Source organism: Dioscorea cayenensis, chromosome 17 (genome assembly GCF_009730915.1).
Source record: "Dioscorea cayenensis subsp. rotundata cultivar TDr96_F1 chromosome 17, TDr96_F1_v2_PseudoChromosome.rev07_lg8_w22 25.fasta, whole genome shotgun sequence".
Lineage (NCBI taxonomy): Eukaryota > Viridiplantae > Streptophyta > Magnoliopsida > Dioscoreales > Dioscoreaceae > Dioscorea > Dioscorea cayenensis.
Window position 1 is genome coordinate 19993505 of NC_052487.1, and position 25508 is coordinate 20019012.

The 25508-nt window shown below is 36.6% G+C and overlaps 2 protein-coding genes and 1 pseudogene across 2 annotated transcripts; 1 reads left to right on the forward strand and 2 right to left on the reverse strand.

Moving 5' to 3' along the window:
• The first annotated feature begins 3288 nt into the window (after positions 1-3288).
• On the forward strand, positions 3289-8940 carry LOC120280786 (annotated as a pseudogene).
• Positions 8941-16829: 7889 nt separating this feature from the next.
• On the reverse strand, positions 16830-17781 carry LOC120281231 (BTB/POZ domain-containing protein At3g50780-like). The gene is made up of 2 exons (XM_039288106.1): positions 17295-17781; positions 16830-17143 (listed from the first exon to the last, which is right to left on the reverse strand). The coding sequence occupies exons 1-2, from the start codon at positions 17779-17781 to the stop codon at positions 16830-16832; spliced, it is 801 nt and encodes a 266-aa protein (XP_039144040.1).
• A 1206-nt stretch (positions 17782-18987) lies between these two features.
• Positions 18988-20867, reverse strand: LOC120280179 (pentatricopeptide repeat-containing protein At5g66520-like). The gene is made up of 2 exons (XM_039286927.1): positions 20403-20867; positions 18988-20324 (listed from the first exon to the last, which is right to left on the reverse strand). Exons 1-2 carry the CDS (start codon positions 20815-20817, stop codon positions 19138-19140), a joined length of 1602 nt encoding a protein of 533 aa, XP_039142861.1. The 5' UTR covers positions 20818-20867; the 3' UTR covers positions 18988-19137.
• Positions 20868-25508: the final 4641 nt, after the last annotated feature.

Here is a 25508-nt window from a genome sequence, read left to right on the forward strand (position 1 = left end):
AATTAATCATATCCAGAGCGTGTAAAGAATTGTATTGAAATCCATCCGGTCCCGGGGCTTTTTCACCCCAAGTCAAAAACTTCTCTTTTAAGTTTCTCTAATGAGAAAGGACATTCCAGAATAGTCAGATCAATTGGAGCCTTGTTTTGAAAGAGCTTCTGAAAGTCAACCCGGAGTCTGGTGGGGAGCTTATAACCAAGCGCCGATTAAAATGGGCGGTGAAAACTCGCCAATTTCATGAGAATCCACAATCGTGGCATTCTCCTGATTAAGACATGGAATGAAGTGCGATTCTTACGATCATTAGCGAAGAGATGAAAGAATTTTTGTGTTTTCATCCCCATCTTTTAACCAATGTATCTTAGACCTTTGCTTCCAATAGACCTCTTCTTGCTTATGAATTTCCTTTAACTTTTCTAGTAAATCCTGCTCTCCCCGAGCCTCCACAAAGGTTGGACATCTAGACTCCTTAGCAATGTCTAGGGCCTTATCATCCTGCAGCAAGGCTAGTTTTTTAAGTTTAATAGACCCGAAGTTAAACTTAGCCCACTGACGCAGGTGTGCCCAAACCTTAACAATCTTTTTGGAGAAGATAAAAGGTGCCACACCTAATATGTTAGCTTGTCCACCACTAGTGCACAAGCTCCTAAAACCCCTCTACAGTGGACCACGCCAGTTCATAGCAGAAAGGTCTTGGTCCAGAAGAATGGTTACCAACTTCAAGATGAATCGGCACATGATCGGACTCGAGTCTAGGCGGACTCATCGAATCACTCTATGAAAGTGGTCCAACCAATCATTCTATGAAAGTGGTCCAACCAATCATTATTAATCAGGAAACGGTTTAGTTTGACCCAAATCGGATTTTCTTGCCCATTAGTCCATGTAAATCTTCTACCCACCAAAGGTGGCTCCTCAGTAAACCCAAATCATGCATAAAGGCATTGGCAATTTGCACATTAGACCAATCGAAATAAGCGGCAGGTTTAGAACTCGTACCTTTAGCATGCTTACTCCCCATCCATTTTCTTTTTTTGGTCTACTTGGGTGGCTCTACTGTGCACTCGCCTCCTAATTGAACCGCGATGATCCGCTTTACTTTTTGGTTCCTAGTGCTTGCCCGGATGCCAAAGACTCATTTCCTCCATGAAGATCTGGCATAAGCTCTCTGAGATTCTTCTCCAATTATAACATCGACTCATCTAATTCAATGTCAATGTTAGGCGACAAAACATCTATCGATCTGGCATTGGTTCCTTCCCCCTCATTCATCACATCAACACCATTGTTACCACACACGCATCGGAAAGGACAATTCTCGAAACTAAGGCCTAAACCCCCGCCAAGAATTGCCACTTAAAACCATCTGGGGGTGCCAAGGCAGTGTATAGCGCATATATCTCGAAATTCAACCCTCAAATCTTGAGGATGCGGACCTCAAATCCCCCTCATGATGTCCCTCAAAGACAATTTAGAGCCCAAGTCTCCATTACTCGAATCCACAAATGGCTCATGACCAACATCCGTGGCAATTGGATCTTCATGCACACTCCCCTCTTACTGAGGCACCTTAACATGTGCTATCGGCTCCTCTTTCAAGACCCTAGGAGAAAACAAAAGTTATTTTCATAATCATGTTCCAGATGAGGGACGGTTGATCTCTCACTAATCCCCATAGCTGTAACCTTAACATGATCCCTTATCTCCTTAATGTGTGCCTCTCCAACCTCGGACAACACCCGCTGCCATGTGTCCCATCCTTAACTCTCGGGTCCCAGTTGCTTTTTAGTGGATGAGCACGCCAATACTCCCGACATGTCGCTCCTTTGTACCCCTGCGACATCAACCACCTTGCACGGATCCGGCAGGTCTCGCTCGGGGTGACCGAGCCATCTCACGATCCTCGGTCCACCCACGAGTACTCGAATGGACCACACTGGGTCCAATGTACTAGTTCCCACTTGGTGAGGGAGTCACACATCGGCGCCACCCAGTAGGGAGCTAGGCTAGACCACGCGATAGCTCCTTGAAAACCAAGTTAGTCGCTCTCTCTTCGAAAGACCACCTCCAAGCTATCCTTTCCTCGGTGAGCCTCACCGGGGTACCTCTATCTCGCCTTGCACGGGGTGGGAGCAAGGATCCATCACCATCTTAGCTTTTAGAACTAGATGCTACCTCCCGAGCCTGCAAGTTCTCCTTCTCCAACAACACCTTCACCACAAACCCCTCTCCATCATCATCATCCTTCTTCTCCGCTAGAGCATATCGGCCCAGCTCACGATGATAAACCGAGAAAACCCCTTAATCCCTTGTAAATAGAATCTGGTACTTGCCCATCCCCAAGTTGAAGTCTAACTCCAATAGCAACGAAACTCCAACTCAATGTCTAACTAATGCTAAAATGAACTCTTACAAAGGTAGCTCACTTTGTGACAACGTGACCAGCTCTCCCACCAAAAAGGGAGAACCTCCGAGATGATGGACTAACACCGGCGTGCAAAGGTAAGTTCCCATCTCCCCCAATTCCGCCAACCATGGAGAAAGTTTTTTTAGCACACAAGGACCATCCTTGGTCAACGTCTTGAAGGAGACCATCTTGTAAATTTCCTTAACCTCCTCCCTACTGCGTCATCGCAATAGATAGGTGCAATCATTCGAGGTGTGATGGGCCCAACAAGATCTCTCGTTGATGATTGAAGGAATGTCAGCAGTAAATCGGATTCGCTGGCAAACCTTTCTTCAAGAGATAACACAACCACCTTTTGCTAGCTCTTCTCTCAATAACATGATTGTTTTCCTCGGAGGCTGCCCGCTAGCACCCTGACGACTTTTAACTTGGTTTGAAGAGTTGCAAGAAGAAGAACTTGCCACCGAGCATAAGATAAAAACCATCTTTCTCCGCCATGAACCCCCGTCGTTTGAAGCACCAGATGTTGAGATGAGGAAGCCTCATCGACCACTCTCAACTCATATGTCTTTGGAATCTCCCCAAAAAGGCTCTCGCAGAGACTCATCCCACCCTATTTAAATTAAATAATTATATATATATATATTTTAATGTATCAGATTACCTTAAACCCAAAAATTAAAATAAACAATAAAAACCATAAAAATGAGACAAGCCATAGCTCGGATCCGGGTGCACCCCAAACAGACCCGACCCGCTAAGAAAAAGACACGCGTCATCACTCCATTCGTTTTTCTTTACGCACCGTGTTTGGTAAGCACAGGCAATCCACTTCTATTTCGTTCCTCCGCCCAAAACTTTTCTTGCGAAAGTCAGCTTCTTCGATTCATAGATCATTTCAAAACCCTCGCTCTCGTTCTTCGACCACTCTCGCGCTCGATCCCTGCCGAGCGATCTCCTCTCGCAGAGCTGCATCAATGGGTGATAGCCAGTACTCCTTCTCCCTCACCACTTTCAGGTACTCTTCTCATCGGTCCTCCTTCTCTCTTCTCGCTTCTCAGCTTCAAAACCCTCGATCTTTCTGTCGTTGATGTCTCGATCCATTGTGCAGCCCTTCGGGGAAGCTTGTACAGATCGAGCACGCTCTAATAGCTGTTGGATCCGGCCAAACGTCACTCGGGATCAAAGGTAATCACTCTGCATATGGTGTTGGTGTTGTACCCTCTGAATTTTTGCAATTGATTGGCGTGCCTTTGTTTTTATCCTGCGATTTTTGAAGTAAGTTGTTGATATTCATTTTTGTTTACGTTGTGTGTTTTGATGATTCTTGGAGATAGATCATTATGTAGTACTTGAGAAATTTGCTGATGAGTTGATTCGGCATTAGTTCACCAAAAATGCGTTAAGTTTAGTATGGAATCATCATGGTTTGCTTTCCCAGGAAGAGCCATTTGTTTCTATGATACTGACATTTAGTAAGACATTAGTTGTTCTCTTGATGAATGTGTTGCATGAGAAAAGTAAAAAATCTGTTTGTAAGATGAAGGATAATGGCACAAAACTTTCTGCTGACCCCGCCTTGCCATTTTTAGTGAAAATACCTACAGTTGCTCTGCTTCTGTGTGGGAAAATTCCATATTAAACTGCTTGAGTAAGTTCATGTTAATTTTTTTATGTTACTGTGTGAGTTATGTGCTGCTTGTTGATGCCTTTTATCAGATTTATCGTCCTTTTCCTTGTCATAGCTGTTTTTATTCCATTTTCTAATGCACCATTATACATATTTATCTTGACTGCAGCTGCAAATGGAGTTGTTATTGCAACTGAGAAGAAATTGCCCTCTATCTTAGTGGATGAGACATCCGTAAGCCTATGTTTGATATTTTTACTACTGTTTTAATGATGCCCCTTTCTATTGTTGCTTTAACTTAATATGAATATCAAGCAGTAGAGCATGTGCTTTCTCATACTCTGCAATACATGCATTCACTATATGAACTTGATCATGTGGCTCATTGTCCTCACTGAGTTGTTTTCTCTTATTATATTTGAGCAAACAATGGCTAGCCATTTCAAGATTTACTTGAGATTGAACATTGCCATTCTGAAACATCTAGTTTTGCATTATAATTTTGATTTTATGCATGCTGCCCTTGGGAAAATGGGCAAACTTCATGTTAATATTTTATCTAATTTCAGGTGCAAAAGATTCAGCTGATGACAAACGAACATTGAGTGTTGTTTACAGGTTTGCTTTTAATACTCAAGAGCCATTTAAATTTGGTATTTGGAGATTTCATAGCTGTCTACTTTTAATAATGCCTGCGTGAATATATTAATAATGTAATAAGCATGTAGCTTCTAACTTTTTACAATCACTTATTTTTGGATTTTGTAAATCAGATAAGGTTTTTATTGTTGTCTTTCTTTTTATCTTGCATCAAACAAAAATTCTTGAAAATTTCATAAAGTTAAAATTTCAGTTATAAATTTTTATAACTTTTCATTGTGACTTTCTTAATTCGAGAGTGCTCTCTGTTGTTTTTGAGTTTACTCTTATTATTTCACATGGTCATACATTTTTGTGTGACTTTCACCGCCAGAAATATGTGGACGTAATGCATGTGTGAAAAGATAATTAACCAAAATAATCCTTTAAGAGAACCTGCAGGGTCCAATGATAAAAGGATTTCTTTGCTGCAACATGAGAAATGGTTTCCACACATGCTAAATCTCATCCAACTGTGTGGAAGCATGAATTTGTACTGTGTATTAAATACGGATGATATGCCGTGTTTGTGGTGTACATAGCAACCTCAGCTTACACAGCTTAGTAATCAAATTATTCTTGAAATTTGCAAAGTTGGTCAGTTTGACATTTCTGATTGTATATCGGGTATACATTTCCATGTCAGTGATGGAACATACTCTTAGTGCAGCCACTTTAAACACATGTCACTTATACCAAGCTCTCTTGTAGTACCTTCACTTTCAATAAACATTGCAGAAGCGCTTTGAACATGCACTCTCTGCAGTTTGTTATTCGCAGCCTCTACGGTAGCTTCTAATCTGGCTGAAACTCCGCTGCATTAGCTTCTTATTGCAGCCCCTCATCCAGTCATGCGAGGAGAATGATCATCTTATACTAATAAAGCTTGGTTCTTCTCTTGGTTTTTCTTTGGGTTCTTCTTTGTAGTGGAATGGGTCCAGATTCTAAGGTCTCGTGAAGAGCGAAAGCAAAGCACAAGCAGTAGCATACCGCCTGTATAAGGTACAACTTTATGTAACAGTTACTAAATTGGTTAGTCTGATTGTGGTGTGATCTTATGATGTATCCCATGTGCAGCAAAATGGCTTCACATCCTATGTGAGTCTTTTTCTTATATACTTGAAGCAGCACGATCTGAATCAAAATTGCGGAACTGCATGGATTTTTCGATCTTTACACTGACATGCTGTTTCTACATATTCCTTATCTCTATGTCTTGTTTCCATACTAAATAACTAGCCTCCACTTGGGTTGATGCAGCATAGAGGAGAATAAAATAACAGAGAAAATCATTAGGGGAAGAAAGGAAAATTCCTATATGCTGGATTCCATCTTCTAGTTCTGTCATTAAGAAACTTAGTTTACATTGGTGATCTTTACATAGTTATCTAGATATGCTACTACATTAGCGATTTGAGTAGTAAAATTAATTTTATAAAAGCACCTCTGTAGAATATGATTTTGGAGATTTCTATATCTTATCATTTTTGACTTCTGTGAGTAAATGTGTTAAAGTTGCTCATGAACAACACTCCAGAATCTCTGAACATATTGTCTCAAGTAAACAACTCTAAATAGATTATTTTCAGTATTATCACAAATTTTAATTTAGTTTGAAGTTTTGTAAAACCTTTTCCTGATTTTGATCCTAGTGGTCGTCCCAAATTTATTATTTTGCAGATATCTGTCTTAGCTGGACCTTGCTTTAGTAGCTGAGAGCATCACTATATGACTTCTCTGGAGATGATGAGGTTTCCGATAGTATTTGCTGTTGTGAGTCCTCGCCAGCTACTTTATTTATAGATATGTCGCGCTTTGTGTAAGCTATCTTTCATGTATTAATGTGTCTGTACATTAGATCGATCTCACCTGTGCATGCAAAGACTGCAGTGTTTCATGCAAACGCTTTATTTGAAAACTTCATATTGGTGCTTGTTTGTAGAAGTTCATATCTTTTGTACAAATTGATGAGGTGAAGTGCTATATTCTCTTTCATATGGGCTGATAGCCTTTATTTTTAATGTTTTTAAATCATCATTTCAGGAGACTATTCACTGTAACACATTTGCTTGTAAGAAGAAACTGCAACTGTTATGCAAGAGTTCACTCAATCTGGGTATTCTCACATGCTCTTAAAATTTCTTTTTTCTTTCAGCATTGCCCAAAAGAAAAAAAAGTAAGCAACAGAAGAAAAAGAAAGAAGCAGTTTTCACTTTATTGCTTATGATTCCACTAAGAGAGCGACGAAATAAACTTTTCAGGTTGCTGAACTGTTATATTTGACACCCTATTCCTTTTTCCTTAGTGGTGTGAGGCCATTTGGGTTTCCTACTTGTTGCTGGCTATGATGATAATGGTCCACAACTTTTATCAGTGATACGACAAAGTTTGGTGCCAGATGTTTGTAAGCAAGTTTGGATTGGTTTTATTGCTATGAAAAACCTAGATTTCATCTCATTCTTTTCTGAGCTATACCTATATGTTGCAGGTTTTTCTGCTGTAAATCACATACTCTGTTTGTTGCAGCCGTTAAGATTTGCAGGATATGATTTCTGGCACCTCTACATGTGTCTCTTGAAAAAGATTTTCTTTTTAGGTTGACCCATCAGGTTCATACTTCTCATGGAAAGCATCTGCTATGGGAAGAATGTTTCTAATGCAAAGACTTTCGAGAAGTACAAAATGGTGCAAGGCTACTATCAAATGATGTTTTGTATAGAACAATCCTTAATAATTATTTGAATAGATTCCTTTTATTTTCTGAAAAGGTTCTGTTGATATTCAAAGTACCATTGATAAGTTTTTGAATATATATGAATATTGTATGGTTATTTTGCCTCAACAGTATCGGCAGTAGGAAAAATGACTGATGTGTTTTTATAACTCTTACTTTATCTGCTCAGAATACCTCAAATTAGTCATCCGTTAGCATGAAATATATTATTCTTCTTTGTTAAGCATTGTTTGTAGATAAATCTAGCAAGTATCTAGTTTTTCTCCATAAACTATCTTGACAGTGTATTGCTTTCTTCCAGGCAGGTGTTGACCGTAGTTCTTTTCTTTTCAGGTGTTATTTGTGTTACTTCATTACCTTTGGTTAACTCTTAATTATTTTCTTTGCTTAGAGGTACACTGATGATATGGAACTTGATGATGCTGTTCACACTGCCATTTTGACTTTGAAAGAAGGGTATTAGACTGCTCAACTTACCTTGATTACATAAAGCTATATTGGTGACTTTTTAATAAGTATTGTTTTAAACAATAGGTTTGAGGGCCAAATTTCAGGCAAGAACATTGAGATTGGCACAATTGGTGCTGACAGAAAAATTTAGGTATGCTTCTTAGTTCCGCACATGCTTTGTCACATTATTTTCATTATATTTTGCTATATTTGTGCGTGTTTGTCATGTATTTAGATCTTACTTCCATCACAAGCCACACAGAGTAAACATATCACAGATAAATTAATTCAGGTTAAAATCAGAAAATAAAATTGTTTTTACATACCTGGTGCCCAGTAATTCATAAATAATCAGAGTGTGCTCGTTAATCGCGATAAAGTTAGTTGTTAAGTTCATGGTAAAATTTGAAGACACTCTGCATCTTGGCTGCAATTTTAAAAATACTGGTTGCTTCTCACTTCTAACATCGAAATTTTCAGCACTTTTCTATATCATGCCACACCTTTTTCTTGTTCTGAACTTTCAAGTGTTCCTCAATTTTCAGTTTTGCCTCCGCATTCTTTTTGTTCTTTTTGAGCAGGAATGTCGTGACATCCTAGTTTGACTAGATGGAAAGAAATTATTATATCTTTAATAAAGTTTTAGTTTTTATTTTTGTTTTTATTTTTATAGGTTCCAGATTAACTTTATAAATGATGCTGGAGGCAAATCTCAGGTTTTATGTTTATATTTTAAATCTAATGATCAATGTATACCGAAATGCATTTGCATAAATTCTTGAAATGCGGACCCTGAGAATTAAGTACGGTTAGGTTTTAGAGTTTTTGCTATTTGCAGGATGAAAATTTTGCATTTTGCACCAAAAGTTAACTGATGAATTCATCTTTCCTCAATTGTTTGCAGAGTACTGACACCGGCTGAAATTGATGACTACCTAGCCGAAGTGGAGTGATGCCCTTAAAACATTTTATGATTTCATTCTTCTTTTGCTCCGCAAGTGATTTTGCAACTGTTTTCGGTTGGCATGATATCTAGTTATCTGGAAGTTCATTGCCTGTAATGGCTGGCTCTTCAATTCATCACAACTAGCATTTGAGCCTCACTGTTTACACTTTTAAGTACAATGAAACTAACAGTGCCTATCATCTTTATTTCTTTATGTTTTATTCAAGAACATCCTGTCAGTACAATTATTAATCTGAATGTATGAATTTTATTTGGATTTACCAAAGAAAGGTTCTTAAGCTATAAATCATCACTTTGAATTTTTATTTTTTTATATTAAAAGGAAATATATATATATATATAATCTTTAATAAAATATCTTCTAAGCAGGCGCCAATCAATCATATTCATATGTTTGATCAAATAGTTAATCTTGAATAAATTTATCCCAAACTGATTAAGTATAAATAATAAAAAGTAATTTGATTAATCAGAATCAAATTTCAAGTAGACGTCATGCATAATTAAATCACTCAAATCGATGTCGTATACAATTTTGAATTACTACTTTTTTTTAAGTAGACATTAATTGATTAAATATTTGATTGCTAAATAGGTAATCTGGAAAGTATAGCCAGCATGAAAATATATAGTGAATGATACTCATTTTACATGAAATAACCATAACTTATTTACTTCTTTAGGGGTTTGCATGATAAGATGATTTATCATTGTGGAATTATAGTCTTTGATATATCATCTTAGATATATGTGACAGGTTTTCACTGCACTATGTGTGTGTTTGGATGGGGGTAATGGTTCCCCCTTTGGGGGGAACCATTACTTACACATTCCCATGCATGTGTTTGGAGTGGCTTTTTGGGAGATCACCATACTGGCAGGGGGTCACCATTAACCCTCCCGCGGGTAATGAAGTATTCTCAAAATTACTATTATGCCCTTTTTGAAATATGAAAATTACTTATTATGCTCTTTGTGAAGCACAAAATTACAATTATACCTTTCTGTGAAGCGTAAAAATTACTATTATGCCCTTATTAAACATCAATTAATAATAATGAAATATATATTTATGATTTAATTATTTTATAAATAATAATTATTTAAAAATAAAGATTATTAGAAGTTAATTAAAAATTCTAAATGCAGAATGGAAAAAAATGTTATTTGAGATAATTCTCGTTAATATTTATATTTTCATTATTTATAAATAATAATTATTTGAAATAAATACCATTTCTAACTAAACATTAAATAATAATAATATAAATATTTATGTTTCAATTATTTTATAATAATAAATATTTGAATATATATCATTTCAAATTCAATTAAAATATACAAGGTATGGAATTAAATTAATATTTATTTCAAATTAATTTCTAGTTAAACATCAATTAATAATAATAAAATAAATATTTATGTAGTAATTATTATATACATAATAATTATGTAAAATAAATTTCATTTGAAATTCATTAATAAATTTTAATTGCAGAATAATATTAATATTTATTTAAAATTACTTTTGGATTAAACATTAATAAATAAAATAAATATTTATGTTGTACTTATTTATAAATAATAATTATTAAAAATAACTATCATTTCTTTTTTATATAAGGGGTAAAAATGTAATCTTATCACAACCCCACTTTTTTTATTTTCCCATTCCCAAATGAATTACCCTTCCAACGAACATCTTTTTCATTACCATGCCCTACCCATTTCTTTTAGCTATCATTACTATATATTCCCTATCATTCCATTATCAGTCATCCAAACACACATCTATGTGTTAACTTAAAAAGTCGTTAAGTCATTATAAGTTATAACTAGTGCATCTCAATATTTGCTTATTTCTTTGAAGATGCCTATCGCCTTTGTCAGAGAAAAATAAAATATGTATGATCAAGATATATTTTTAATTCATTGTTCTTAGTATTTGAGTCTGCTTGTTTAATTTAACTATGTTGATGAAGTGCTGCACTTTTGCTTTGAGGGTAGGGATGCAAGTGGGGCGGGAATGGGATCCCCCACGGAGCAGGGATTCTCCTACCTCCAAATTTTCCGTGGGGAGAAATTCACTCCACTCACTCCCCCAAGGGGATCCCCACTGGGTAGAAAAATCCCCGCCCCACCAATTTTTTTATTACATAAATTCTAAATAATTTAAATTTCATGATATAAAAACTTTAATTCCAAACTTGATAACATAACACTAATTAAATTATATTGTTTTAAACTAGTTTTTATTATCTTATCTCATAATATATAATAAAATTAATTTTTTAAAAATAATTTATTTTAAAAGTTGAAAAAAGTTATATAATATTAATTTTTATCTTATATTTTATCGAAAATAAAAAATTTTCATTAAAATTTTTAAAAATATTTTCATATAATTATATTCTGACATTCACTGGGAGTAACACTAGTTTTTATTATGAAGAATACCCCCTATACCCACCCTCTCTTCATCTCAGGGAGGGATGGATTTTTCTCCTGTTCCCTATCCTGCGGGAGGGTTGTCCCACTGTCGAGTGGGTCTTTGTGGGGATTAGAGTTTTTCCGTCCCATTTACATCTCTATTTAAGGGGTCTAAATGAAAAGGAATGTAAAAGTGATATTTTTTTTAACTAGTTGGGAATAGTGGAATACTGTAAATTTTAATGGTTTTGGTATCCATTTTGCAAGTATTTATAAATAGGGAAAACTACTTTGAGTTAGGAACCACACACCTTCACATGGGACTCGTCATCTGTACCCACAAAAAAAAAAACTTAACCATGCTTTGAATTATATATATTTGAATGGGGAGAACTTACATGAAGTTCTTTATGTGCATTTCATGTAGTGCCCAATTATATACCGATATATGTCCCATATGTAGCCCATTTGTTTTTTCTTTTTTCTCCCGTTAACTCAAGCTAGCTTCCGTTAACTTTGAAGATAAAAATACTATATGATATTATGAAGTTGCTCAAAAGCCTCAAATGACATTGTGATAGATATTTGACTAAAATTAGGCTAAACAGAATAAATGACATTTAATTGTGACAAATATTTAACTAAAATTAGGCTAAACAGAATAGTTTTTTAAACAATTAACTAGAATTACAACCACAAAATCAACAAAGGTCTTCCATGATGTCCAGCAGTTCCAAAACAAGAAATAAAAGATTTGTTCATTACAATCCTAACACTCCCAACCATTACATCATAACAATAAGCAAAATCATGAGATAACAAGCAAAACTCATTATATATTTCATGACAATATCATTCAGCTTTGTTTTTTCTTAACACATCTAATCTTTAGTTAAATCCATCTCATCTTCGATAAGTATTCCCTTTGAAGCAGAATTTCTTGATGTAGGTATGACAACTTCTATATTGGATATTTGAATATGTTGGCCAGTTGGTTTTATCAACTGAGAGGTCACACATGAAGATGACACCTACAACAAAACAAGAACAAAGTTTAGCACATCCTATTTGTTTGGAAAATCAAAAACAATACCGGCCATAAACTTGTAGGTAATTTATTTTGATATTATATACATTCTGCTTGAATTTAAGAAAATATTTCTGAATAAATGTGACCAACTCACAATCTCTATCCTTTATTTCTAATACCTCTACATTATGCTGCAATGAAGATAATCAAAACTAACTAATTCATCAAATAACTAAAGCGAATTATATATGAAAGAAAGGTTGACCTTGGTCAAGATCATTATAACCTACAGAAACAACAAAAAAATCCAGCACCACAGAACTGTTGTATCATTCCCCTGATTATTCCCAATTTACCTTTTATTGTTTCCACAACCAAAAAAAAATGCATCTAATGAGATTCTAAACCATAATCTTTGTTAGAAGTTCCAGCTTATAAGAACAAACATTGGGATTTATTCATCAAACTCAAGTTATAATTCATGCTTTATCAGAGGACCACCATGCAAAGAAAAAGTAAGAAGGACAATTAAATTGTAATGCCTTGTGATCTTTATAAAGCACAATTAAATTGTTTAGCAAAATTAACACAAAAGCTAAAAATGCCAAAAAAAAATTATTACCTCCAAGGTGCTCACTGAAGCAATAATTGGAATGTTATCTCTAGATAATGGAATAGTTGGCGAAGCACTCCTTGCTATAGTTGCTTGGTTTTTTCTAGTTTTTTTTTCCTTTTTCAAGGAAACTTTTTTTCTTCAACCTTTGACAGAAGCTACAACAAGATTTCTCTTGATACATTTTGCCTTACAAGCATCTAAAACACCTTTTGAGATCTCATTTTGCTCACTTGTAAAAGCATCATTATTGTCAACACTTTGAGAATAATTCATAGCCATAGAGTTGAAATATCCATCATCTACATTTTTATCAGTTTTAGTGAAAAAATTTTCCAATTCAAGGCTTAACTAACCATCTTTCTTGCAAAAAGATAGATGCATCCTCGGATTCAATTTCGCTCTACTTGCTATCTATAGCTAGACTGCGACTTAAATCCTTGGATCGGTTTGAAACAACCTGTCTAGGATCTTCTTTCACAATTCTCCCTTTATAGTCCACCACACACCCTTCACGAGCATGTTTTGTCCATCTATTTAACATATATTGAGAAGGAACTACCTTTATATTCCAAATATCAAGAACTTTTAGAGCATGACTGCACAAATATCCAACAAACTCAAAAGACATGCAACAACAACCAATTCTTTTACTTTTTGAATCAAAAGTAACCTTATGTTCTCTTTGTATCTCATACACACAAACCTTGTATTCATACAAAGGTGGACTTTCAATCCATGTTTTAACTACTATCCCCAAGGACTTCTCATATTCTTGCTGAAATAAATCAAAGATTTTAGATGTATATATATCTCTAGCATTTCTCAAGATAGGAACATTCATCTTCAATGTTGGTTTAAGTCAACTCATCTCATAATTAGATTCCAACTCTTGGTATCTCACATCATCTAATAATTTTTTTCAAACCTTGTAAAGAATTCCAATTGAATCTAGGCTTCACATAACATTTCATGCGACTGTTGAAACTTTCATATAACTGAGTGCTTCTAATACCTGCTGAACAAGTGTGCCTACCATAAAACCATTGCCCATTTCCTTCTTTCTTGAAATGTATCCAAACACCATTTGTTATCTTGGAGCTTGTGTTTTTCAAGTAAAGAGTTCCACGAATGAATAAAAATCTTCCTCGTACTCAAAAATCATGCATGCAACCTTTTGAACTCTACACCAAACTTATTTGACCCTTTAAAAGTATGCCCAAGATGTTTGAGAGCATTTTTGGAATAAATACCATGAACATATTTGATGATAAGTTTTTCAGGAAATACCTTTTGCTATTGCCTTAGCCATGGTTGCATCTTGATCTGTAAATATGGTTATTGGTTTCTTTTCCTTTCATAACCTCAAGAAAAGTTGTCAATAACCATTCAAAAGAAGCTGTCGTTTCATTATAAAGCAATGCCAAACCAAAAACAACAATTTCCTTGTGATGATTAACCCCAATTATTTGAGCACAAGGACGATTAACATTGTTGATTATATAAGTGGTGTTAAAACAAACTACATCACCAAACAATGCATAGTCTATCACCATCTTTGGATCAGCCCAAAAAATATTAACAATCTGGCATTCAGCATCATATTACAGTAAGTAGAAAAATGATGGATTGTCTGATTTTTTTCTTTTCAAGATAATGAATAAGTGTGTATGCTTCTCCTTCTCGCATCTCTCTCATTCTCTTTGATTGCAAATGATTGCCAATATCCTTGAGTGTGAAACCTAGATTCTCCCTCCCTCCAACTCGCTCACTCATAAAATAAAAAATTAACTTTTGCCGAATCCCGAAATTCTTTGCAATTTCTGCTTTAGCTACATGGGCAATGCTTATCTTCCTTTGTGATGGTAATTTGTGTCTGCTGCGAGGGGTCACAACTTGATGATTATGTTGTCCTTCAAAAAATGTAACATAATATTTTTCATTTTCTTGATGTCCAATAATCATCTGAGCATTGCAACCAACTCTCAAATCCTTTCGATTTTTTTTCCTTCACATTCAACTTGCTTCTTAAAACCTTCCGTGAAACAACAAAACTTTCTAGATAGAAGTGTTGTTCCATCAACTTTACTTTTATTTGCCCAACTTTTTTGAATGCTAAATCCAATATAATCAGCATACATGTTATAATACATGTATGCTGCTTCCTCTGTTTCAAAGTTCATACCCACATATGGAGTTAAATTTTTATAGCACTCTGCAATTTACAAGGATACCATTGCTCCAATCAATCAAGTTTTCAGAAACTGCAGAAAATTAATTTGAGGGCACAAAATAATTAACAGGAAAGGACTCCCAAGATGCATCATTTTCCATTTAAAAAAGTAAAAAATTCAACAGAACACACAGGAACAAGAACTTGAATAGAAGAGATTATCAAATTTTGATGCAAATCAAGAATGAATTGTAATTATTGAAATCTCATAACACACTTTTGAAACAAGAAGTTGTAGCCAAAAAAATCAAGCAAAGAAGAATATCCAGTTATTACAACTAAAAACAATAATAGAAATAAAACCAAATAAGTATGAGAAGAATGAAGATATCCATCACAAACAGATGAAAAACCAATAAAAAAATAAGACAATAAAACAAAAGAAAGGGAGTTTCCAATACCTTGATATCAACAACCAATGTCCCCAAAATCTAAGCTTACTTTTTCAATTGATATGAAATCCCTTTCTTTATTCCTTACCCACCAACTAGAAAAAGCTTTGAATAATCAGAAAGATGGCACCTTTCACAAAAATCTCATTAGCCAAAGAGGCGAAAAAAAGTTGTGAAGGAGAAGAAGATGAGCACCTGAAAACAAAGGTGGAACAATGGTTAGAGAGAGCACCTGAAAACAAAGGCGGTCTGATCAAAGTAGCTCAAGCTTGGAGAAGAAGCAACTTCATAATATAATATAGTGAATGATTGGGCAAAAAGAAAAAGCTTGAGTTAACGGAGGCCAGCTTGAGTTAACGGGAGAAAAAAGAATAAGCAAATGAGCTCCACATGGGACATGTGTCAGTATATAATTGGGCACTACATGAAATGCACATAAAGCACTTCATGTAAGTTCTCCCCTATTTGAATAGGCTTCTCTAGCATGGGAAAAACTATATATTTATAAAGTTGATAAACAACAAAGTAAAAGATAAATGAGTATGGAGGTACACTAATTACATCATTTTGATTGACCTCCTAGAAATAACCCCTGCTATGCAATCCTGGAGAAGAGAATGAGAGGTATTTATCATACAAAACTCTCAGAGGAGATCTAGAGAAAATTAATAGAATATGAGAGGATCAATTTTAAGACCTCTCAATCACAACCACTGGTAGTTACCAGTAGCTAGTCCACGGTTCCTAAAAGAATAGGCTCGAACTCGAGACCTTTCAATCACAACCACTGATAATTACCTGTGAGCTAGTCCACGGTTTCTAAAAAAATAGACTCGAACTCGAGACATTTCAATCACAACCACATGTAGTTATCATTGGGCTAATCCAAGGTTCATGAAAGAGTATGTCTTAACAGTAGATTATACTAATGGCAATCAATTATTATTTTTCACCTAAATGAAATTTTTTTAAATAAATTTAATTTAATTCAAAATTAGAAAAAAAAAATGCTGAAACTAATGAAATGTCACTTTCTTCACTCAATTATTATATCTCCACTGTTTCAACTTCAAGCAAATGAAAACATCAAAAGAGTCAATACTACTAGCAAGTGCCATACTGGCATACTGCCATATATCGTCTTTATTTCATCACTTTATTATTAAAGAACATCGTGCGAGTACAATAACAACAAAAAGCAGCAAACACATCTACATATACGTACACCCATAATACTCCAGCATATCATCCTGGTCGTGCCTTATTCTTTCTCATTCCATCCAAATCTCTACCTACATAAAAAATCACTGCAGAAGCTTCCGAGATTGACAACACCATCGTTCAAAGCTCCCCTGGAGGTTCGGCCAGTTACTATCCGACGCAGCAAAGTCCTCCAGCCAATTACCAAGTATGATCTCCTGGTCATCCAATGGTAAAGTTCCAATGAGCTCTTCTATAGCTCTTTCCAGCTCCCATCTCTCTAACCCCACTAGCACTGGCGCCGTCACCCCATTCCTCGCATAACATAACAACGGAAGCCATATCGCCACTATTCCAAATCTCACCTGTCTCCCCATCCTCTCCCATTCTCCTTTTGCCATTTCTCTCACCAACATCGCTGCAAAAAAAAAACACAAATTTTGGTATAAAATTATTATACAATAATAATAATAAAGCATCATAATATGAACTTTAATTTGTACCTACTTATTTTTTTACGGTGTTTGTGGGTTTTTTTGTAAAAAATAAATAAATAAAACAATATTCACCTGTAACTTTGATGAGTGAACTCTGGACCCTTGGATGAGAAGTGAGAGATAATCCAGCCAATCCCGAGGCAAAGGCCCACCGTACGATGGCTTCTCCGATAGCATCGTTGGCTATCAACTTATTAGTAATCCAAACCAACTCATGCGCCAACTTCTCCGCCTCCAACCACTCACTCGTGCTCACCGTCGGCGCCGTCACCGCCACCTGTCTCTCAAACTTAGACCCCGACCTCCACGTGTCCATCGCTGGCACAATCCCTGCAAGACAAACACGTATCCCATCGTACATCTTCGCTAGCCTGGCCCCCATCGGCAACATTCTAATCACACGTGTCGGCCACGTCACCGGACATAACTCCGACCTTCGGAGAGACCGTCGGAGAAGCTCACACGTGTGGGAAAACGCCGACGAGAGCACCGCTCTGTTCACGTCGATCAACGCTGGGTGCCCTTGTTGCATGTTCTCGTTCAACATCTTATCCGCCATCGCCAGCATGAACTCATACTTTCTTGAGCTCGCTGGAATTTCATTCAACATCCCCAACATCTGCACATTCACATATATATATATATATATAATAAATCCACCATTCACAATGATGAAGTAAGTCAAAGTACAAATGAATATATATATATATATATATTCAAGAAACAAGAACATACATGAGAGAGTGATCTTCCAATCCCAAGAGTAGAAGCACACCAGCTCCTTCCATGCTTGTCATATGGGACCAAAGCCATGGATGATGATGATGATGAAGAAGAAGATGATCCATAACCAATGGTATAAAAAAAGAAGGTTTTTGTCTACCCGGAAACATATCCATGAAGAAACGAAGAGCCCAAACATGGAGCCAAACAACTAACATGATTAGATATCTGACGTGATCCATGACTCCCCATCTTTCTCCTTCTCTGTTAATCATGGCTGAAGAGGCAGTAGAGATTAGCATCTTTGAGGCAGTGCTTGCAGTGGAGATGAACATGGAATTGAAGATGTTTGAGGGTTTTTTTGCAAGGTAAGTTTGGTCCAAGGAGAGCTTGGAGGTCATAGCCATGTCCAAGTTTGAGGATTTTTTGTCCATGGTTTTTAAGATTTAGGGTTTTTGTGTTTTGATGGTTTAGTGGTTTAAGGGAGCGGTGGAGGTGTGTTTTATAGGAAGAGAGAAGGGAGAAATAGCTAGGTTTGTTTTAGGGTTTGTTTGGTTATGGAGGTGCATGGACACGTTTGGAAGTGGACTCAGCTCTTGTCAGTTACTTTACCGACTTGTTTCTATGACGCTGTATCAATGGTAGCTTTTGGATGTCTCGGTGTTTGGGTTTGGACAGGGTTTAACATTATTTGATTAGTTGGCAGCATTTGGTTGGTTGGCTGGCTGGGTATTGTCACCTTTGCTTGTGTTATTAGAGTCACCCCTTTTGGAGTTTGTGCTGCCAATCAAATCTTACGATCCGTGTTTACGGTCAAATTATTTGATTATTATATACATGCAAGATGGAATGACTTTATACTCCTTACAAAATAATAAGTTTTAAATTGACTATTTGACTTTGTTGCATAATTCATCACTAATTTTTTTATTCTTTATAATTAAGTAATAGAAACATTTTCTTATCCTATTAATTTAAGCTTTAAGATTATATCAGATAATACATTTACCTTGCATAAAACATATCCATCAAATGCAAATCACAAACAGAAGTTTAAGATCTGCATTGTTTGCATAATTTGACACTACATGCAGTGACAAACGTTCGGAGAACATGTTCCATGTTGCACACTTGCACAACTTAGTGATTATTTTGTTAGAGTAAAGAAACAAAAGATTACACAAATTTACCGTCATGTTCCATGTTCCATGTTGGATGCCACCGATTCATCACCTTCAATCAACTTCAACATATTTACCGTCATGTGATCAGAAAGCAGCAATGGCTTCATCTCTACAGCACTGTTTCCCGGAACTTTCACCACTCTCCTCTCCTTCAACAAACTCCGAACAATCTCCATGTCATCCCATCGTCTCGCAGCTGCATACAAATTTGACAGCAGAACATAACGTCCACCATGATGTGGCTCAAGCTCAATCAACCGTTTGCCAACCTCGACACCAAGCTCAACATTGTCATGAATCCTACAAGCTCCAGCCAATGCACCCCACAAGCCAGGATGTGGTTCAACCGGCATGTTAGCCACAAAATCCACTGCTTCTTGGAGCAGCCCTGCACGGCTAAGCAAATCGACCATACATCCATAGTGTTCTTCAATAGGCCTAATGCCGTAAACTCTAGTCATCATATCGAATAACATTTCGCCTTCATCAACAAGCCCTGCGTGACTGCACGCGCTTAAAACTCCAATGAAAGTTATTGCATTCGGTTGCAATCCTGCCAATTTCATCTTCCAGAAGAGTGTCAGCGCCTGTTTGCCGGAACCATTCAATGCCAATCCAGTAATCATCGAATTCCACGAGTAAACATTCCTCGCCGACATTTCTCTAAACACCTTATAAGCATCCTCTATGCTTCCACACTTGCCATACATATCGACAAGTGCCGTTCCTAATATCACACTCATCTTTCGAAGCTCACGATCTAATGCACAGCAATGCAATCGACGACCTCGGTCTAAGTCTCGTAGCTGAGCACAAGCAGATGCTGCACTGACGAGCGTTGCCTCATTTGGTGTAAACCCATTCAATATCATCTTATCAAACACTGCCAATGCTTCATTGCATAAACCACGCTGTGAAAACCCAGAGACCAATGAGCTCCAGGACATCACATCTCTTTCAGGCATTTCATCAAACAGGCAACGAGCATGGATCACGGAGCCACTGCGTGCATATCCAGCGATCATTGCATTCCATGAAATCAAGTTCCTGCTCGGCATTCGATCAAAGAACCACCGCGCACGGTCCATCTGGCCGCAGTTTGAGTGCCCGGTGATCATTGTGGTCCAAGAAACTACATCAAGTGTACAAGGACTTTCATCAAACACCTTCTGTGCAGCGCCCATGTCCTTAAAACCTGAGTACAAGCTAAGCAAATTATTCACAACAAAGATATCAGAATCAAACCGGAGCTTCAGAACATGGCCATGGATACCGCGGCCGAGAAAGCTAGACGGCGAGGAGGAGCAAGAGCGAATGAGAAACGGGAAGGTGAAATTATCTGGGGAGATACCAGTGCGGAGCATGCGGGTGTAGAGGTGGATGGATTGGATGGGGTCGGAGCTCAGGGAGAAGCCTCGGATCATGGAGTTGAAGGTGAAGAGGGAGGGGTTGGGAGTGGCGGAGAAAAGGCATTGGCCGTAGGAGAAGAGATCGCCGGAATTGGAAACGGCGCAATAGGCAATGAGTCTGGAAATGGTGAAGTGGTCGGTGGAGAGGCCGGAGGTGATGATGGCGGCGTGGATGGGTTTGAGGTCGGAGATGGTGAGGGTGGCGGCGGCGAAGGAGTGGGAGAGGCTTTGATGGAGGAGGAAGCCTAGTTTCCCGGCGAGAGATCCGCCGGCGGCCATTGGGCTTCATCGCCTTTGTTTCCAAAACGGTGAGTGAGCCTGCGCCATGAGCGAACTCTACTACTACTACTACTATTATTATTATTATTAGACATTTTTCACGATTTTATATTGGAGATTTTAAAATTTTTCCCGATTAAACAAAAGCTATTTTATAATTTAGATTTCAAAAATTTTATGAACATTTTAAGTGTAATTAATATTTTTTAATTATTAATATTATAAATAATATAAATTAAAACTTAAATATTATTAAAAATTTAAAAATTTTCCAGAGTAGATTATACATCTATTTTAATAATCTGTATAGATTATTATTATTATTATTATTATTATTATTATTTACTTTTTAATTAGTTTAATAATAATAATTATTAATTGGTCACAAAATGTGGATTTACAATTAATATAAAATAAAACGTATTTTTAATCCCTAAATTATTTAAATAAATCCATTTCATCTTTAAAATTCACTTCCATCATTGTCAGTTTTGATCTTGCAATAGTTAGAAACTAAAAATTCCAAATAAACAAACTGCCCTACAATATGAAATAAAAAATTTAAAATAAAAAAAATATTCAAACAGATTTGGATTTATGTGAAATTCTTTTTTTTTTTTTCTTTTTCGGTTTGGAAATTGAAATTTCAACTGCTGCTGCTGTAAGCAAACACCACATGAAAAACACAAGAAGTTATCTTGGTGATATAACACATCATTAATATATAAGAAACCAACTTAATAACACCACATCATTGACTTCAACAAATAAAAACTAAAATAGGTAGAGAACTCTGTTATCCGATAATCAAACTCCTTTTCTTGGCGCGTACGCTAGGTTGCCCTAATGACGAGGGGAAGGGGTCGAGGAGGTCGGAAGCTTGCATTTCAGGGTGATTTTGCAATGGTTGATGGAGCTCGTTCAGAGATAGTGGAGGAAGTTCATTCCGAGGTTGTTGATGATGGAGGCACTGAGCTGTTGAAGATGGAGAGTGCGATTATGGAGATGAAGCGAACCCTAAATCAGATGCCATTACTGGAGAATTTGAAAGGGAATCCTGCTGCTGGTATGTTGAGTATTAATAAGAATTTAGATGAGTTATGCTTGCAATCTACTTGTAGGGAAGCGTTTGATGATGGGAAAGAGAAACAAAATCAATATCAAGGATTGAAACCTTGGGTTGCTTTGTTTGCGGATAATCAGTTGAAGGAGAAAGGGAGTGAACTGAATTTCATTTCTTCATCTGTACTAAATGGCCAGAGAATTGTTAAATTTCATTCGGATGAGGTGATGAATGAGGAAAAACAATGGAAGAATACTTTAGTTGGTTGTGTGTATGGAATGCAGCCACGATTGGAGCGTTTCAATGCTTTTGTTCAAGCTAGATGGAGGAAATATGGGGTGATGAGTGTCTCAAGAGTGAATGCTGATATGTTTCTAATTAGATTCTCTGGTGAGGATGGTTGTGATGAGGTACTGCGAGATGGGCCTTTCACATTTGATAATCATCCAATAATATTGAAGAAATGGCATCCAAGAATGAAGCTAGATAATACTGTTTGTGCTTTGCCTATTTGGATTCAACTCCCTGGTCTACCTTGGGAGTTTTGGACAATGAATATGCTAAGTAGGATTGGAAGCATATGTGGGAAACCATTATATTGTGATAAGTGTACTATCTCTAAATTGAAGCTGGGGTATGCTAGAATTCTTGTGGAGATGGATTCATCTAGAGAATTCCCAGAAATGATTGATCTGGTGGATGAAAAAGAAAATGTTATTCAACAAAAAGTTCTCTATGAATGGAAGCCTTCTATTTGTACGGGTTGTAGGAAGTTTGGGCATTTAAAACAAGATTGCAAGGAAGGAAAAACTGAGAAATTGGTTTGGAAAATGAAAAGAAAGCCAGAGCAAGAAGTAGGGGTTGTAAATTCAAAAACTACAGAGAGAGAGCAAGATGTGGGGTTGGGAGATTTGGAAAATAATGCAGTACAAGGTACTAATGGGGGTAAATGGAAGGAAATAGTTAAAGGGAAGGCAGTTTGTAAGGAGATTGGGCCTGATCACAATAAACAGATTGATTCTCAGCAATTGGTGGAGGACAATAATGGTAATGAGGTTTTAGGTGGTGTGCAAATTGGCAGGAAAAAGGGTGGTGAATCCTTGAGTCAGTGGAATGGTAAACTGAATAGTTATGAGGATACTAGTTGCAGTAACAGCTTTGGTATCCTAGATGTGGCTGCAGGGGGGATTGAAAGGCTTTCATTGAATGTTGGGCAAGGTATTGAGCAGGGTAGGAAGGGCCGGAAGGCTAACCTACCAAAGATGTTGTCCAATGATTATATCCTGGAATGTTAGAGGACTTAACAGTCCTCTAAAGCAATCAGAAGTTAGGAGTATGATTGCAAAATATAGGATTGTTGTTATGGGTGTTGTGGAAACTAGAGTAAAAGAAGAGAATATGCAGGCAGTGTGGGAGTATTTGAAGTTAAATCAATGGAGTATGAAACATAATTATATGATGAGTGAGCTTGGGAGAATCTTGATTTTATTTGATACTCGTCATATTATGTTAGAAGTTTTGGAAATGAGTATGCAGTTCATTCATTGTAAGATCATATGGGGAGATGAATTGTTTTATTGGGCATGTGTGTATGGATCATATGATCCTGGAAAGAGAAGGGAGTTGTGGATGGATTTAACAAGAATTGGAAATTGTTTAAATGATCCATGGCTTCTGCAGGGAGATTTCAATGCAGTGTGTAGTAATGCTGACAGAATTGGAGGTAATCCTGTAAATGAAGAGGCTACAAATGATTTTCAGAATTGGATTTTATACCTAGATCTAATTGAAGTGCAATGTAATGGTCCGAAGTTTACTTGGACTAATTTTCAAGAGGGTGACAGAAGGATTTTTAGAAAATTGGATTGGTGTTTTGCAAATCAATTTTGGTATAAAAAGAGACATGAACCAGTGTGTTCTGTAATCAATTGCAATATTTCAGATCATTGTGGAATTTTGACTAATATCAAGCCATTTATAAGAATGAGAAGAGTTCCATTCAGATTTTTTTAATATGTGGAGTGAGCACCCTGTTTTTTTCAAGATTGTAGAAAAAGTTTGGAGTTTGCCAATAGCAGGAAGCAATATGTACCGGCTATATCAGAGGTTGAGGTTGCTTAGAGTTGACTTGAGAGCTTTTAATAGGGAAGTTTTTGATAAAGTGTCTGAACAAGTGCCAACGACCTTCGGGTCTATTGGTACATGGGTCGCCGATAGAGCTCTCACCGAGTGGTGAGAGTTCGATTCCCCGACTGAGCGCATTTCGGGAGTTGTGAATAGTGGTTGTGTCACGGGTGGTTCAGCGCGTGGCGTGACTCCGTCCCCCACTTGTTCCACCGAGGTTTGTGCACGCCCCTGGGGTCTCTAGTGGGTTCGCCCCGCTCTTCTTCCTCAAAAAAAAAGTGTCTGAACAAGTATCAAAATGCCGTGTTGAATTGGAGGAGATTAAAATGAAGTTACTGATGAATCCTTTTAATATAGGAGTTCAACAGGAGGAGAAATCCAAAATTGTGCAGTTAATGAAATTGATTAAGTGGGAGGAGAGTTGTTTGAGGCAAAAGTCAAGATGTCAATGGGTTCAAGAAGGTGATCAAAATACTAAATTTTTCTTTAGAATTTGCAACAGAGAAAGGGCAGAAATAACATTACACAGCTAAGGCTTCCTAATGGTGAAGTATGTACAGATCATGATATTATCAAAGAGACTTTACTAACACATTTTAAGAACTTATTGGGAAATGAAACTACCAGGAAGGGTTGTTTTGACAGAACTGGTTTTCAGAAAATGATTGTTACTGAAGAGGCTGGTGACATGCTTTGTAAAAGGGTGACTGATGAAGAAATAAAACAAGCATTATGGAGCATTAGTGATGATAAAAGCCCTGGTCCAGATGGGTTTAATAGTTTTTTCTTCAAGAAATTATGGAGCATTGTGGGAAAGGAATTTTGGTTGGCCATTAAGGATTTTTTTTCCACTGGATTGATGTTAAAACAAGCAAATTCTACATTGATCACATTAATTCCTAAAGTTGTCAGGCCTGAATCAGTGACAGATTTTAGACCTATATCATGTTGTAATGTGATATACAAAACCATATCAAAAATTCTAGCAAGTAGATTGAGGATTATTCTGAATGAGATTATACATTTAAACCAGTCTGCATTTATTCCTGGGAGGTTAATTTCAGATAATATCTTGTTAGCACATGAACTTCTTAGGGGGTATCACAAAAATAAGTTGGGGTGTTGTGCGATGAAGATTGACTTGCAAAAAGCTTATGACTCAATTTCATGGGGTGTTGTGAGATTCAACTTAAGAGAAAATGATTGGTTGTAATTGAATGTGGGGTTATGTATGGTGTTGTTAGCCGATTGGTTGACCATCCATTTAATTGAGTTTTTAAAATGTTTTGTAACGTTGAGCTTAATAAATATTTCGATTTTGGTTTGACCAAAAACTAAAAATAGTTATTTATAATTAAAATAAATAATAAGAGACGTTTTCGTTGTCCCAGACTCCTAAATACAGAGGCATCTCTCCTATTAAATAGCATTGAAGATAAAATATGGGCTACATGCCAAAAAAACAGAAGAAGAAGAAGAAGAAGAAGAAGAAGAAGAAGAAAGG